This window comes from Mauremys reevesii, linkage group 1, assembly GCF_016161935.1.
Source record: "Mauremys reevesii isolate NIE-2019 linkage group 1, ASM1616193v1, whole genome shotgun sequence".
NCBI lineage: Eukaryota > Metazoa > Chordata > Testudines > Geoemydidae > Mauremys > Mauremys reevesii.
In genome coordinates, this window is record NC_052623.1 from 50264175 (window position 1) to 50281161 (window position 16987).

General features: G+C 41.1%; 1 protein-coding gene across 2 annotated transcripts in view; it reads right to left on the bottom strand.

Annotated features, from left to right (window-relative positions):
* Positions 1 to 16773, bottom strand: part of FLT3 (fms related receptor tyrosine kinase 3) — a 74447-nt gene extending 57674 nt beyond the window's left edge. For both annotated transcript variants that reach the window (XM_039520456.1, XM_039520455.1), the window contains exon 1: positions 16665 to 16773. In XM_039520456.1, coding sequence (XP_039376390.1) covers positions 16665 to 16719 — 55 coding nt within the window. In that variant the 5' untranslated portion in view covers positions 16720 to 16773. The remainder of the gene's footprint in view (positions 1 to 16664) is intronic.
* Between the last annotated feature and the right edge of the window lie 214 nt (positions 16774 to 16987).

The window sequence follows — 16987 nt, forward strand, 5'->3', positions numbered from 1 at the left end:
TTGTCACCAAGATGATTCATCTGTCACCCAGGAACCCAGGGTGCTCCTGCTCAGAGAAGCAGCAAAGTGCAGCCCCATACATGTCCTCATCCCACACCCAGCTCACCCATAGAATCCTGCCCGGCAATTCTCATTCCTGCTGCACTCGCCATGGCAGTACTTAGCCCTACATAGAAAGTGAGGAATTTCCTTACTCTTTATGATTTACATTTCTACTTATAATCTTAAAGATAGGATAAAATGATCATAAGCAACATTATGTCCCAGTTTGTGAGCAACCTCTGGGCAACCATGCCAAGGCAGATGGGAGAGTAAGAAGCTTCCCCCACTTACACAGACACTCCCAGTAGCTGTCCCTGTGCTCCCTGGATTCTGGGGAGCAAAGGGACCATTGCTTCTGCTTTTCCTGGGGAACAGGATGCTGGAAAAGAGGCAGGGAATGGCAAGAAGGAGGTAAGGTCCTGGATTTCCCCTCCCCAACCTCACAGTGGCCCGTGGAGTCTGGCAAGGGCACTAAGGGTTAACATCCCAATGGATCAAGCAAATTATACTCTCCATGTGCCCAAGGAGCTGCACCAGAAAGATTCTGCTTGCTGTGAGGTACAATCTCTTTTGTGCTCTGGATGGTGTGGTGTGGCTCCGCACTAGCCCCATGCAGGGCCATGGCTTAAAAAAAGCACACTCTAGCCCTATAGGTGTAATACAGTAACCCAAGACCTAAGCATGCACAGAAAAAAGAAAAAGAGAAGTAAGAATAAGGAACTAACTCAGAGGAGTGATCTGTGTGTGATTTTGATAAGCTCCTCAAGCTGGCCCTCAACTGTATAAGTAAGCATGAGATCCCAAAATAACATCATAGGACTGTTCTTTCAAAACACTTAAAAAGCTTCTGCCACATTGTTTACATTGATTCTTAAGGTGGTTGGACTTGAAGCAAGAGTCTGAAGTTAAAGAAGAAAAATTTAGGCTAGATATTAGGAAAATGCAATCACAGCAAGAATAACTGAGCAGTGAAACAGAATATCAAGGCAGGTGATGAAGCCACCAAAATTGCAGATAGTTAAAGACAGTTTAGATCAGTGGTTCTCAACTTTTCTAGACTATGTACCCCTTTCAGGAGTCTGATTTGTCTTGCGTACCCCAAGTTTCACCTCACTTAAAAACTACTTGCTTACAAAACCAGACATAAAAATACAAAAATGTTCACAGCACACTATTACTGAAAAATGGCATCCTTTCTTGTTTTTACCATACAATTATAAAATAAATCAATTGGAATATAAATATTGTACTTACATTTCAGTGTTTAGTATATAGAGCAGTACAAACAAGTCATTGTCTGTATGAAATTTTAGTTTGTACTGACTGCACTATTGCTTTTTATGTAGCCTGTTGTAAAACTAGGCAAATATCTAGAGGAGTTGATGTATCCCCTGTAAGACCTCTGCATACCCTCTGAAATCCTAGTCTCATTGAAGTCCATGGTAAAACTTTCATTGATTTCAATGGGGTCAGGATTTCACCCAACATTTAAATTGCAATCCTGCAATATGGTTCTGAAAGTACATACCTGGAAAAATGCTGCTAAAAGGCAAGTACCAGGTAGCAAATTTAACTGCTAATATCCAGGCCAAAGACCCTGCTTTTTGGGGCAAATATTGAATTGAGAAGCTACTTTTCTGCTAGTTAAGCATTAAGCAGATTGTTGATCCACTAGAATTATATGTTAGATTTTATTTTCAAACCAGGAGCGGGTTTAGCTAAAGTAACAGAGGCAAAATTATTACATTCCCAGACAAAGTCATTCTGAAGTTTGCAAACTACACCAGTGTTATATCCAGAAAGAACAGCCACAAAACTCAAGCTTTCTAGAGAATGAAGGGGTAATAGCTTCATAGACTCATAGGTCAGAAGGGAACATCGTGATCATTTAGTCTGACTTCCTGCACATTGCAGGTCACAGAACCTCACCCACCCCAACTTCTGAAATAGACCCCTAACCTCTGGCTGAGTTACTGAAGACCTCAAATCATGGTTTAAAGACTTCAAGTTACAGATAATTCATCATTTACACTAATGTTCCTATTCACAGTGAGAGGAATGCACCTTATGTTTATATGTAACTAAAACAGAGATTGTGGATTATAAAGTGACATCAGATCTTGCTTAGATATACAATAATGCCTCTGAAATGATCTCACAGACGGTCATCTGGCACTTCGAATCCCGGGGCCTAAGCCCTATGCCACCTGACAAAAACTGAAATGTCATACACAGATAAAGCAGCCTTAAGTTTAATGTTAGGAATAACAATATTACATGAGTACTCACTGAATGTGAATTTCAGGAATAGCATACTGTTTCTGGTTCATTGACCATAAAATATTATTCAAGGTGTTAGGACACAAGACTTCTTTATTCTACTTTCTTTATCAGTTGCTAGCCTGCAGCGATTGTTTTTGCTGTTTTCAGTATATTATAGGTGGTGGTGGTGACTACTATATTTAAATTATCTAATATTTTCCTTATAAAGGTTTCTTACCAGGAGCAGATGGTATTCACCCAAGAGTTCTGAAAGAACTAAAATATAAAATTGCAGAACTACGAACTGTGGCATGTAAACTATCACTTAAATCAGCTTCGATACCAAATGACTGGAGGATAGCTAACATTATACCAATTTATAAAAAAGGCTCCAGAGATGATCCTGGCAATTACAGGCCAGTAAAACTAACTTCAGTTCTAGGCAAACTGGCTGAAACTATAGTAAAGAACAGAATTATCAGATACATAGATGAATGCGATTTGTTGGGGAAGAGTCAACACGGCTTTTGTAAAGGGAAATCATGCCTCACCAAGCTACTAGAATTCTTTGAGAGGCTCAACAAACATATGGAGAAGGGTAATTCAGTGGATCTAGTGTACTTTGAGAAAGCCTTTGACAAGGTCCCTCACCAAATGCTCTTAAGCAAAGTAAGCTGTCTTGGGATAAGAGGGAAGGTTCTCTTATGGATCAGTAACTGCTTAAAAGACAGGAAACAAAGGGTAGGAATAAATGGTCAGTTTTCAGAATGGAGAAAGGTAAATAGTGGTGTCCCCCAGAGATCTGTACTGGGACCAGTCCTATTTAACATATTCCTAAATGATCTGGAAAAAGGGGTAAATAATGAGTGGCAAAATCTGAAGACGATACAAAATTACTCAGGATACTTAAGTACAAAACAGATTGCAAGGAGTTACAGAGGGACCTGACAAAACTGGGTGACTGGGTAACAAAATGGCAAATGAAATTCAATATTGATAAATGCAAAGTAATGTACATTGGAAAACATAACTCCAACAATATACCTACAAAATGATGGAGTCTAAATTAGCTGTTACCACTCAAGAAAAAGATCTTGGAATCATTGTGGATAGTTCTCTGAAAACATCCACTCAATGTGCGGCAGCAGTCAAAAAAGCGAACAGAATGTTAGGAGCCATTAGGAAATGGATAGTTAATAAGACAGTAAATAGCATAATGCCACTATCTAAATAATGCCTGGAATACTGCATGCAGTTCTGGTCAACACATCTCAAAAGATATCTTAGACTTGGAATAGGTACAGAAAAGGACAACAAAAATGATTGAGGGTATGGAACAACTTCCATATAAAGAAGGATTAAAAAGACTGGGGCTGTTCAGTTTAGAAAAGAGATAACAAAAAGGGGATATGATAGAGATCTGTAAAATGATGAATGATGTGGAGAAAGTGAATAAGGAAGTGCTATTTACTCCTTTATATAACACAAGAACCAGGGGTCACCCAATGAAACTAATAAGAAGTGGGTTTACATCAAACAAAAGGAAGTACTTCTTCACATAGTTAAACTGAGGAACTCATTGTCAGGGAATGTTGTGAAGGCCAAAACTATAACTGGTTTTAAAAAAGAGCTAGGTAATTTCATGGAGGATAGGTCCATCAATGGTTATTAGCCAAGATGATCAGGGATGCAACCTCATGCTCTGGATGTCCCTAGCATTGGACTGTCAGAAGCTTGGAGTGGACAACAGGGGATGGATCAATCAATAATTGCCCTGTTCTGTTCATTCCCTCTGAAGCACCTAACTTTGGCCACTGTCTGAAGACAGGATACGAGCTAGATGGGCCATCGGTCTGACCCGTATGGCCTTTCTTATGTTTTTATGTGACCCTTTTTTTGAGAAGCTCTAATACTGCCATTGTTTGCAACAGGTTTGGTAGTCAGCAAGGGGAATGCCCTCAGGTTAACAAACTGCCTTTTCTTTGTCCCATGAAATTCTATTTATCTTTTGCTGAGACACAAACTGTTAAAAATGGCCCTTTCCCATCTCTTGTTTGTGTCCTTCAGGAAAAATTTGGCAGCTTGCCAAAATAATAACTGAACACACAAACATTCCAAAGTGCCAGGTTCACATCACTGCCAGAGCAGCAGCAGTCACTTTACTGGGACACCTGGGAGCTGCCCACCCAGCTGTAGCAGGGGAAGAGGTGCAGATATAAGAAAAGAAAAGAACTCTGTTGCAGATACACTATGGTGCAGTCATGACCACATACTATTTTTTCCACAGGACCCTTGCCCCATTCAGCGCACAGGGTGAACGCACAAGGGGGCGGAATTAAGGTTGCATGAGCAACCATAGATCTGGCATTTTCTAACTTTTCAGTGCTTGACCTTGCAACCTAAGTAACATTTTAAAATGTAGTTTTGCTGTATGTAGATTAATATGGATCCTCTTAGTAATGCAGACACTCTTTCAAGGCTGCCTACATAAACCTACCTATTGAGTGGAATTACACTAAACATTATTTCCAGCACAACCTGCACCCATAAAGAGTACAGAAGCAGAGAAGTTAGAGGAAGGTGGTTACAAGGAATGGCCAAAAGAAGTCTTTGGTCCAGTAACACACTTAATGGAAGTATATGTGGGAGGCAAAGACTCATGCAGCTTAGTTGCAATCTAGTTACTGGGAAAACTAATAGGTCTGCAGTGAAAATACATGGGTGTGAAGTTTCACACTTTTCCAGTAATGACACGGTACTGGCAACCTCAAACATTCAAAAATCAGGAGTCAGGCTGGGGCTTTAAGAAAAATACCACATATCCTATCAGAGTTGGCTATACTGATGACCCAATTATTCATAGATTCCAAGGCCAGAAAGGACTGTTGTACTACAGGTCAGACTAGATCAGGGGTTGGCGACCTCTGGCACGCGGCTTGCCAGGGTAAGCAACTGACGGGACGGGCCAGTTTGTTTACCTGCTTCATCGGCAGGTTCGGCAGACCGCGGCTCCCACTGGCTGTGGTTCACCGTCCCAGGCCAATGGAGGCAGCGGGAAGTGGTGCAGACGACAGATGTGCTGGCCGTGGCTTCCCGCCACCTTCATTGGCCTGGGATGGTGAACCGCGGCCAGTAGGAGCCACAATCAGCCGAACCTGCAGACGTGGCAGGTAAACAAACTGGCCCGGCCCACCAAGGTGCTTACCCTGGCGAGCCGCGTGCCAGAGGTTGCCGACCTCTGGACTAGATGATCACACAGACAATAGAACTTCCCCAAAATAATTTGTGCAGCAAAACTCATGATCTTTTGGGATCTGATTCATGAGTTTTGATCTCATTAGGTGGTCCAGCTCATGTTTTTTGATCTTTTGAGTTGGCAGTACTGATATGGTCTCCTATAGAATGGCCAGGTACAATTATTGGCTCTGCTTTCTGAGCACAGGGACTTCTCCTCCTACTGTCTCTTGAGGTGCAAGCCACCCAGAGGGGTGGTGAGGAAGGGTCCATTGCCCCCCTTGTCTTAAACTCAAGCCAGCGTGTAGCTGCAAGCTTCATTAATATTTCTGCACACATGCTCCCCCAGCGGCAATATACCTCTAACACTACCTCTCTCCACCAATGCATGGCCATGCTTGTGTGTGGCTCCTTTGTATTTTCTTCTCAGATCCATTTAACTACCCATCTGTCTTGGTTCTTATACCACACCCATCACTGTAATGTTATTTAAATAGTTCCATTGTTCCAGAGGAATATAGCTGTCACAGAGGATACCTTCATATTAGGATTTTTTCTACATTACAGAATTATATTGTGTTTGAACAATATTGTAAATAATCAGGCTAGATGACATGAGTATGATGCTGCTGACCACAACTTTGCTGGTCACTGTAGGCCGGGATAAATCATGTTCAGCACTGTATTGGCACCAGGGTTTAAATCATGATAATTAATCATGGTTAGTTGATATGACAGTGAGCATGATTTTTTCTGGTGTACACTGACAAGTCTGTCATGGACAACCCTGTGTCATTTAACTCAATTGATGACAATCATGTTCAAACATGATCAACTTTTGAAATGTAGACAAGCCCGTAGAATGAAGTAGTCCTTGAAGTAAATTGGAACAATCCCATGGAGAGCTTTGCAGATGAGTACTGAAACTTTGAATCTGAATCAGGATTTAACAGGAAGCCCATGAAAAGAGCAGAGCGTGCGGTGATATCAGAGGTGAGGAGCCTATGCTACTGAATGGCTGCTGTGTTCTGAACAAAAACAGAATTAAACAAAAAAGATTGATTGGCAATTTCATTCCTAGAAACAGTGTATTGAAACGTCATTTATTTTCTTTCAACCAATATAATTCTTTGCATTTGCTTAGGCTTTTTTTCAGTTGGCATCAGTCTCCATATAACACATATTATTTGGAACATTCATTCTAGACTAGGCAATATATTGTCAAGTCTTCTTAGTGCTCCTGATGCCTCTCGCTATTTTATCTCTGTGAGACCTTCCCCAGACACTCAGATTATACTTGAAACATAATGCCCAGCTTCTAGAAAATGTATGGTCTATCTCCTAGCTCTTTGGCTATGCAAACTTCACTCTGCTTCACTTCACTTCCCTACTTTACCCTTTACTACTGGGAGAGGCAAAGAAGAGGGAAAGCAAGGGAGTAGGGCTAGCTCAACTAATATGCAAAGCCATCCTCCAATTGCAGAGAAGATTAGCTCACAGTTCCTTTGGTGGTGGGGAGAGAGAGCAGGTGGATGCACCTTATTACTGCTTCATAAAAGGAGCAGTCTGTATCCACAGCATTTTTGCTGAAGATCTTCCCAAATTCCTTGGTGTACTGGTGGAACTAGTGGCAGTACCCCCTCTTACCACCAGGTGGAAATCCTGCCCTGCTTCTTGGAGGTACTAAGGCAGAAGGAAGACTTCCTTCCTCCATCTTCTTCCTGCACCAACCTATCCATTGAATTCTCAGCAGGCTTTAGTCCATGCTGTTCAATGTCAGACTGTTTCACTGCAGTCACAGATCTGTACACGCAACAAGGTTCAGAACATAAAACAATAAATACCAAAAACAAGCTAGTGTACATGTAATTCTGTACAGGAGGACTCCCACGTCACAAATCTGATAGAACAAATGATGGTTCAGATTGTGAAGACAAGAAATGATAAAAGTCTTAGATAAGCATCTCATTTTCATGAACAGTACGTTAGGTCTGGTAAGCATGAACTCCCTTTTGAAGCTTCTGAAGTGCTGAGCTTGGAGTCTGAACAGATATAATCCAGCCCCCTTTCCTGAATGGGTGCCAAAATAAACCCAATAATATGGTGTCCTTTTTATTTGGTGTAATTTATATCTTTCCACTCCTTTAGCATGCAAGTAAAACCTTCTTGGACTGTCTTACACACTAAGGGCTAAATTCAGCCCTACAGAAAGCAGACACAACAGTAATCGAAAGATACACCCGCTTACTCTCAGGCTGGCACATTGAGTAAAACCCTAGCCCCTTTACAGTGAATGAGAGTTTTGCCCTCAGTTTTAGTGGGTCTAGGATTTCACCCATTATGTTTTTCCCTATGCTAACTTTGACTTCTTTCAATTAAGTTGTTTATGCAACATGCAAACTATTCCTTACACCCTGTAATCAAATTCCCTTTGCATATTTCCTTTATGGGATTTGCTTCAGACAGAGCAATGTGTATTGAATATATATGCATTCCTTTGAAGTCTTTGAATTTATGGATAGTTTCACAGCTCACAACTAGTTTAACCAGTTCTCCCTCTAATTGCAAGCTAAGGATTTGCATTCCATTTTTCTTAAAAATTACTTCTAAACGTTTTCTTAAGCCTTGTCTATGCAAACTTTATGCACCAAATGAACTAAATTACTGATTATACAAATAACTAAAAACTAGTTAAATAGGTGCACAAACTGTGTAGATATGCTCATCGGCTGTAAACTCTTCTGGGCAGCATCTTGAACAACAGGGCCTCTGGACAGTACAATAATATAAATATTACATCACCAGAATATTGATTTAAAATCTGGCAACCAGACCTGTTCCTAATTTTCTCTTTCACATTGGTGTTTTTGGTTAACAGCTCTATTTCAAACATCCTCTTGTTTTCATTCAAAGTTATCAATCTTAAAGTATTATCCCTTTTTGGAAGGATCTCCAAGGCTGAAAGAAAATTCCAGATTAGCACTAATTTCTGAAGAAACAAGAAATGTTATTTTTGGAGCCAGGACAAACAAACAAAGTGCAGCAGCAATAAATATTCAGCAAGTGCATTCATCTTCTTGCCTATTATTCTGTTGGACTTTACTATCCCATTCTTGAAGAGATACTACATCAGTTTAATACACAAAATAACAAATCTCTCTTGGCTGTTCTGATAATAGACATCTCCAGTTTGCCCAATCCATTGTGCCTTCATCTAGGCCTCAATCTAAACAATCTCTCCTTAGGATGCATGAAGGAGAAGCAGCAGCTCCCATCCAGCCTACTTCAGGAACACCATTTTCAGCCCTCCTCCTGACACATGCCCAGAGAAGATGACTGTCACACCTGTAACAAGTGTATCAAAGCTCTGCTCACCAATCAGTTTTCAATCTTCCTAAAAGTTCTTCTCATTCTCCATTGTCTATCATCAGCTAGGCAATAGCTGTGGGGGAAGAGGAATGTATTCCTTCACCTCCGCATCCTACCACATCACTCCTAACTCATTATCAGTCTCCTCTTCCTGGCAGGGGCGGCTCTAGGCACCAGCAAAACAAGCTGGTGCCTAGGGCGGCAAAATGTAGGGGGCGTCCCCTGCCGCCGGGGAGGGCGGGAGTCTGGGCCGGCGGACCTGCCGCCGTCATGGCTGCGGCAGGTCGACCGGAGCCCGGGACGAGTGGACCTGCCGCAGGCATGACTGCGGAGGGGGCGCTCGTCCCGCGGCTCGGCTGGACCTCCCGCAGGCATGACTGCGGCAGGTCAACCGGAGTGGCAGGTCCACTCGTCCCGGGCTCCGGTCGACCTGCCGCAGCGGGAGCTCAACCGGAGCCGCGGGAAGAGGGGACCCGCCGCAGGACCGGGGAAGGGCGGCGCAGCGCACCGCGCTGCTTGGGGCAGCGTGATTTCTAGAGCCGCCCCTGCTTCCTGGTCACCATTTCCAAGAGTTTGACCGCCATCTACTGAGCCTTACCTATTCGTAGCACCCTGGGTATAGATTTCATCAGTTTTTATTTCTCAGTAAAATTATTCATTTTTACTATTGTACCTTGCTTAGTTGGAAGAGGCTGGTTAATGGTTATGTATAAGCTTCATCATAGCCAGATTCATAGTTACTTAGTGATTTTAGATAAGTGATCCCATTTTGGGATTTGCATTATATTCCTCTGTCAGTGGCACTCATTTTCTACATTTGTTTTTTCAATGGTACACCAGGCTGAGTGCCAGGAGACCTGGATTCTTTGTCTGCTCTGCCATTGACTCACTGTGAATCCATGGGCAAGTCACTTTTCCTCTCTGTGCTTCAGTTTCCCTCTCCAGGACAACAAGGATAATGATGACACAAGGATCAGTAATGTTTCTCATGTGATACCACTGCATATGCAGCTCAAACTCTTATTGGCTTTTTTTGCTGTCATCTTGCATTGCAAATTTGTATCTTATTTGCTGTTTGTCACTCCTATTCCTGTTTCATCATTTATGCTGTCCAGGTTTCTTTTCCCCATTGAATAAATTTATGTTTTGGATTGTTTTGTATATATTAATTAGCTTTCCATTTTTCTGCCTCTCATTCTAATATTTCCAGCTACATAGGAGTTGCCATAGCTCTGGTAACAGTAGCTGATTTTAATGAGAGAATGTATGCATTTGTGATCAGCTCAGCCACTTCTTTCTTACATTCTTTCAGAACTCTTGGACAAATACATAGATTCCAAGGACAGAAGGGATCATTGTGCTCATCTAGTCTGACTCCTGTATAACACGGGCCATAGAACTTCCCCACAATATTTCCTGGAGCAGATCTTTTAGCAAAACATCTATTCTGGATTTAAAAATTGCCTGTGAAAGAGAATCTACGCCTACCCTTGGTCAATTGTTCCAATGGTTAATTACCCTCGCTGTTAAAAATGTACACCTTATTTCCAATCAGATGTTCTTTTTATCCATACTTTCATTTACCTTTCACCTTGCTAAAGCAGCAAAAAGTCCTGTGGCACCTTATAGACTAACAGACATTTTGGAGCATGAGCTTTCGTGGGTGAATACCCACTTCGTCGGATGCATCACCCACGAAAGCTCATGCTCCAATACGTGTGTTAGTCTATACGGTGCCACAGGACTTTTTGCTGCTTTTACAGATCCAGACTAACACGGCTACCTCTCTGATACTTGTCACCTTGCTAAGTTACTTGTCCTTCAGTCCCTGTGATTCTGCATCTTAAATATTATAAAGTACATTTCTCAAACTACCATACTGTTATTTTGCTTGTGGGAGTTGAGTGTGTATCATGCTCCTATTTAAATAAATGGCAAAACTTCTCTTGGCTACAGAAGGAGCATGTTGGGCCTATGGGCCTTGATACTGCAATGAGCTCTGTGCAGGTAGACTCCTGTGCCCACATGCAGCCCTGTTGCAGTCAGTGCTCTTCCAGGAGCACTCTGTGGCTTGCCAGCTACTTTCAATTCACTTTAATTTACAAATTCACATTAATTTGGACTGCTGAAAAGTTCCCTATTTGGAAAGAAGGTTAAAAGTGGTGGAAAGGGCCACCAACCAGTGCTGAAATAGCTCAAAATTTTGTCTCTTTCACCAACAAAAAATAGTCCAATACAAGATATTACCTCACCCACCTTCTATCTCTAATATCCTGGGACCGACACAGCTACAACAACACTGCAAACAAGAAATAGTAACTTGCCATTTGGTGGAAGGATTTAAAAAGTGACTTTTTCTTCTTTAGACCCTCACTCTCCATACTCCCATAACTGCTTCCATTCATCTTCCATCCTCATGGGTTCCTTATTTTTGTCCCCCATATTAACCAGTCCCTTACTGCACCCTGATCCAGGGACATAGAGTATTTTGTGTCTGTGCGTGTGTGTGTGCTGAAGTCCCAAATGGGACTGGGAGTTGGTAAATGGCTGTGACAGACATAATCAAAAAAAGCCAACTAGCCAATCATCATGTGGCTTTGGACCATCAGGGTTCTTGGCTATATATAGTGATTTGTGAACATGTGCCCATTCCATGAAAACCATGCAATTTATTCAGGTGAAAACCAAAGTATTTGTATAAACCCACTAGCTTCACCTGATAATGTGAGACTTTTTGCATTGTTTATTAAAAGAATATCAAAAATACCCTTCAAGTTTGCACACTGAGGGCTCAGTCCTGTTACAAGAATAGTTCCACTGATGTTAATGGAGCTACTAACTTCTTGTGAGTACGAAGTACTCACAGGAGGAAGCGCTGCAGGGTCTGGGCCATAATAACTTGCCTCCAAAGAGAAAAGTTTCCATGAAATAGAGAAATGAAAACACAAGAATGTATGTGTCACTGACAGTTACTGAAGAAATGATACTCTTTGTCACCCTAGTACCATATACATTTCCCCTCTGAATTAAAACAATAATTTCCACTACAGCTGGTTTCCTTGTGTTCTGTTTGTTGAGGGGAGGAAGAGCCTGTCAGCAAGTTAAGAAGAGCTATGCTAAAAAAGTGTAAAAGAGGTAAAAATGAATTAATAAAATGTTTAAAATAATTATAGGGTTTGTGCTAATGTATCACTGCATGTCATGTACGGCAATGAGCCAGATAACTGTGAAAAAAATTACACTTATAAAATAGTTTTATACATGTAAAACTAAATGTGTTCACACCATAAAGGAACACGCTGTAACCCAATAAGTATTTGTCCAATCCATACTTATGTCTCATACAGCAAGAAAATCTTACTTACACAATTAAACCTATATTGTAAAAAGCAGTGTAATTATTGTTCTACTTTACAAGTCAATTTGGGGGGTAGGGGGTTGTTTGCTTTTTTAAGCAGTGTGGTTTCCAAGGATGTGCCCTAGAATAGGCAACAGATATTCCTTCACTATCCTAGTTGGACCTGAACTGGGTGGAAGACATCCACACAGTAGCAATCCTGTCTTTTTTAACCTTTTGACTTCCATGAAGTATGCCAGGAAAAAGAAGATTCTATCCTTCAAACATAATGTCCCGGTTAGATCTTAGGGTTACAGAGACAAAGAGTCCCTAATCCAGTATTTTGCACTGTGCTTCTATTTTGATTCCTGTGGCATCTTCGTGGGAGGATATGTCAAGGAACTGAGGAACAGTGTTAAACGCAAAGTGAATCAAAAGCTGGGTTTTCCTTGCCCACTCAGATATCAAGTTCTAGATGTTCTTGGCTGTGACCTAGTTTTGCTGAGTCCCGCTTTCCTCTTAATTATTATAACAGTTTTGATCACTTCAACTGAGAAGTCCTTGATCTCTTCCATTGCTGTCTTGTGCACCTGCAATTGGTTGTTAGTCTTCTTTGTTACCCTCTACAGCTATTCCTTTTTAATTTTTTTTTTAAATTTTTTTTTGGTTCTGGAAATTCTTTTTCACAACCTGGCTCCCCCATTTAATTATTTCTGACATTAGCGTTACTCTCATGTCCCTGAATTTTTCAGTGAACATTTCCATGAGGCATTTGAGAGAGTTCATAGATTCATAGATTCTAGGACTGGAAGGGACCTCGAGAGTTTTCTTAGTTACTGGTTGCTTCAACTTGGCAGAGCAAAATGGCAGCAAAGACAACAGTAACTGAGTGAATGGGTCTAAATGATACTGCTTTTGCTATTTTATATTCAGCTCTTTTGAAAGTTATATTCTCCATATACATACAGATCTCTACATACCCTAAATAAGAGTAAACTAGGATAGTTTATGAATCTTGTGCCTTGATTCAGCCCTGGATATACCATCTCGTTTTGGTAGCAGAAAGTCCACTCAGTGCAGCAGTGCAAGGAACCTGTAATCTCTCCCATTGAGGTCTCCACTGTTGATGAGCACAGATCCAGAATGGATGCCAGTGGCCAGGGACAGGAGCCTGTCTATGGTAGCTAGGTATATGCTGAATTAGTACATCTTCCAAATGTTTATCTGCTTGAAAGTTGGGCAAACTTTGGTTTCCCCAAATGAAAATGCTAGGGTCTATCTTCAAAAGAAATACAGCATGGATAGACCAAGCTCCGTTTTAGTCAGTTGCAAAAATCCAAATAATCCTTTTTATCTTCAGGAATCTTCATCTCAGAAATAACATTTCTTAAATTTTTGATACATAAAAGATTTGCTAATGTATGACAAAGCAATGATACCTTGTGGTCCAGTAGATCCCACTGTGTTTTAAGATGTAAGCGGAGCATGTACTAGTCTCATACAAAGAATTTGTTTGGCTTGCATAAAGGTTTAACATGCTTCAGGAGAGTGTAGTCAGGATAAAACATGATTCTGCCTCTTGGATGTTCACTGATTTACCATTTCTGGCAGTGGCATGGGTCTGTGTCTGAACATGCTCTAGAGTGTTTTATCCATTGGTTTATAAGAAGGTAATCTTTGCATTGCAGTGAGACTGACAAATTCTGGAGAAATCTAGATCCCAAATAATTCTGTTATCTGTTTAAAAAATAGAAATGAAATCTCCAGTCTCAGACTTCTCTGGTACTCCTGCATAGGAATGTTACACACTTCAGTTTTGTTTTCTATAGGCTCCATGATATGTATGTCAATGTTATTGTCTTTCAGCTTTTGCGCAATCAGAGAAACTGCTGTCTAGTCTGGAGCTTTTTAGGGCCTGAACTTGCAGTTCTTATGCAAAATGTCCATTAACGTCATTGAAAGACTGGGACCTAAATCAGTAACCCATGACTTGATTCCTCTAATTTGTCCTGAAACTACAGGCAGCCCCATGAAAAGCTGTCATGAAAAATTAATGTAGCAAATATAAATGAAACAGGACTATTTCTTAAGGGTGAAATTCACTCTTGTGAGTCAAACCAACACAAATCCCTCTGCACCACATGCTCCTCACAATTGAGGCTGCATGGAGAGGTCCACTACTAAAGCCCAATGGGGTCTCTATACCCATAGTGGTTGCAGAGATTTTAGTGGCAGCCCCATATAGGCTGCCATGAAAGGTGGCATTGGACAGTTTCAGGTTCAGTGATTATGCATATTCACAAGTGACATAGAAAGGCAATGATTCCATCCCATAAACTGCAGGATGAAGTGGGGAGGGCAGCTGCACAACAGCCCTATTCCCCCACCTCTCTGCACTTCAGTTCCCTGGATTTGTGCAAATGAAACTAATTTCACCCCAGATAATATTACCTTTAACCACATGTGTCTGGTTAGGATGGCCAGAAAAGCAATTAGGGGAGGAGCTTTTAATGGTCATAAACCAAACAAGTTCTGGTTCATAATGCTCCCAGGATTCCTTTCCAAAGTCTTGCTGCCTGGTTATTGCAGCAAATAACACAGTAGGACACTCTGTTCTGAGATTTCTGCAATTGCAGATATATGAGGTAAAGATAGAGTGGGAGTCTTAACTTCATAGTTTCCTGATCATCTTAGTTTTAGAGAGTCTCTGAATGTTATTTTAACATAACTTTTCTTTGCTGGGTAAATACAGTTTTCTGATGACATTTTAAAATCAGATGTATAAAGTCTGCCAGACCTGGACCTGCTACATTATTTGTTTTCAGTTCAAACTTCTGAGTAATAATGAAGAACCTTTAGAAAGTCTTAGGAAATGGCTACTTCAATGTTAAGAGTCTCATTATCACTCACTAAAGTCATAATTCCTACTCTAAAAATGATTTTTTTTTTAAAAAGCACCATATTTGTATATGCATGGAGACAACAATCCCCAGTGAAAATCTTGTTGTACTTCTGAATTGACAAATTATATATCTACACAATTAACCATGGTACACAATGGAGATAATAATACTCCCATTCTCTCACCCTTTGTCCATCTTGTCTTCGGGGCACAGAACGTCTCTCACTATCTGTTTGTACAGCACCTAACTCAATGGGGCCCTAATCCCAGTGGGGGGCTGTAGGGTTACAGTAATACAGATAATAATTAATAGTAACACTATGGTTAATTTTTAATGCACTGTGTAAGACTAACAAAGCCCAAGATTGGATGCTACACTAACTCTGATTCCCACAAAGATTACTGTACTTTGTTTGCATCCTTTGCTTTTCTAGAAGAAAATGCACCAAAATCTAAGCTTGACAGGTTTTGCTTAGTACTCATTTCATTAGAATAATTTGCAGCAGGAGATCATAAAATAATCCTTTTCATTTCTACTGTGCCTTCCCTTGGCAGATCTCAAATAGGTTTACAAACATTAATGAACCATACCTAATAACAGCTCTGGAAGGCAGGTAAGTTTTATTATCCACTTTTTACAACTGGGGAAACAAAATCATTAAATGACTTTTCCAGTCATACAGCAGGGCTGTGGCAGAGCCAGGAAAAAAACAAAAACCTCTCTCCTGATTCACATTCCTGAATTTTGTAACAACTAGATCAAGCTCACCTCAAGCAAGGAACATTTATTTCAGAGACAAAGGAAAGTAGCTTGGAAGCATCTCACATACAATAAATGTGTTCTCCGTTTCTCCTAACATTAAAACATTTGGAATATTTTTTTAAAATGGGAAACCAAGTCTTTAAAAGCTAAAAGCTTTGCAGTAGCACTGAATCAGGCAGAAGTTGCTACATTTTAATATGATGTGTTCTTCCATTTACACCCTAGAACAAAAATACAAAACAACATAATTTACTCTAAAACACCACCAAATAACCCACAAATGCAATATTAAATCTTACTCTGCCATGGTATTCCATATAAGGTTTAGCTAAGAAATTGCCCCATATTGCTTAAAACAATCCAAACAAGTCTGTATTACTATTCTTTACACTGGAAAATAACCACTTTGTCATTAAGTCTGAACTCCTTACTTGTACATGAGATGAATTTGGGTGCACTGAGAGTAAAAGCCGAAAGAGGATGGGGAAGGGGGAGATTGTGAAGGTGGAAAGGAGAGGGAGAGAGAACAGTATGCAAGGAAGAGAAAAAAGGAGGGGAAGAGAATGAGAGGGAGGTCAAAGGAGGTGGGCGGAAAGACTGAGTGAAAGAGCCATGGAAGGGGTAAGAGAAGAGAAGCAGGAGGGGATAGATGGAGGGAGAGAGTGGGGATGCAGAAGTGAGAGAAAAAAAGGAGAAAGGAATCAGATAATAGTAAGGGAGGACTGGAGGAGGCTTTGTGCTGTGTGTGCCCTTACCAAGCAGCTGAAGAGGGCTGCTGCTGGTGCAGATGCTGGCTTGGTGTGGTCTCATGGTTGCTGGTGCCGGAGACTCTCCTGCCTGACTGGAGCCTGCCGTCCCCAGACCCAACTGAGTGAAACTGAGCGCAGCAGGTGCCTCTCTTAAGGGTGCGCGTCAGTGACCACAAACCTTTAAACCATGAAACCACTTCTTCAAAAGCTAAAGGCCCAAGAATGTATATAACTGAGACCTGCACCCAAAGGAAATGGCTGTGAAAGGGGGAATAAGGGGCCTCTCTGAGGGACAGAGAGTCTCTTCCTTCTGTTGCAAGGATCACTGC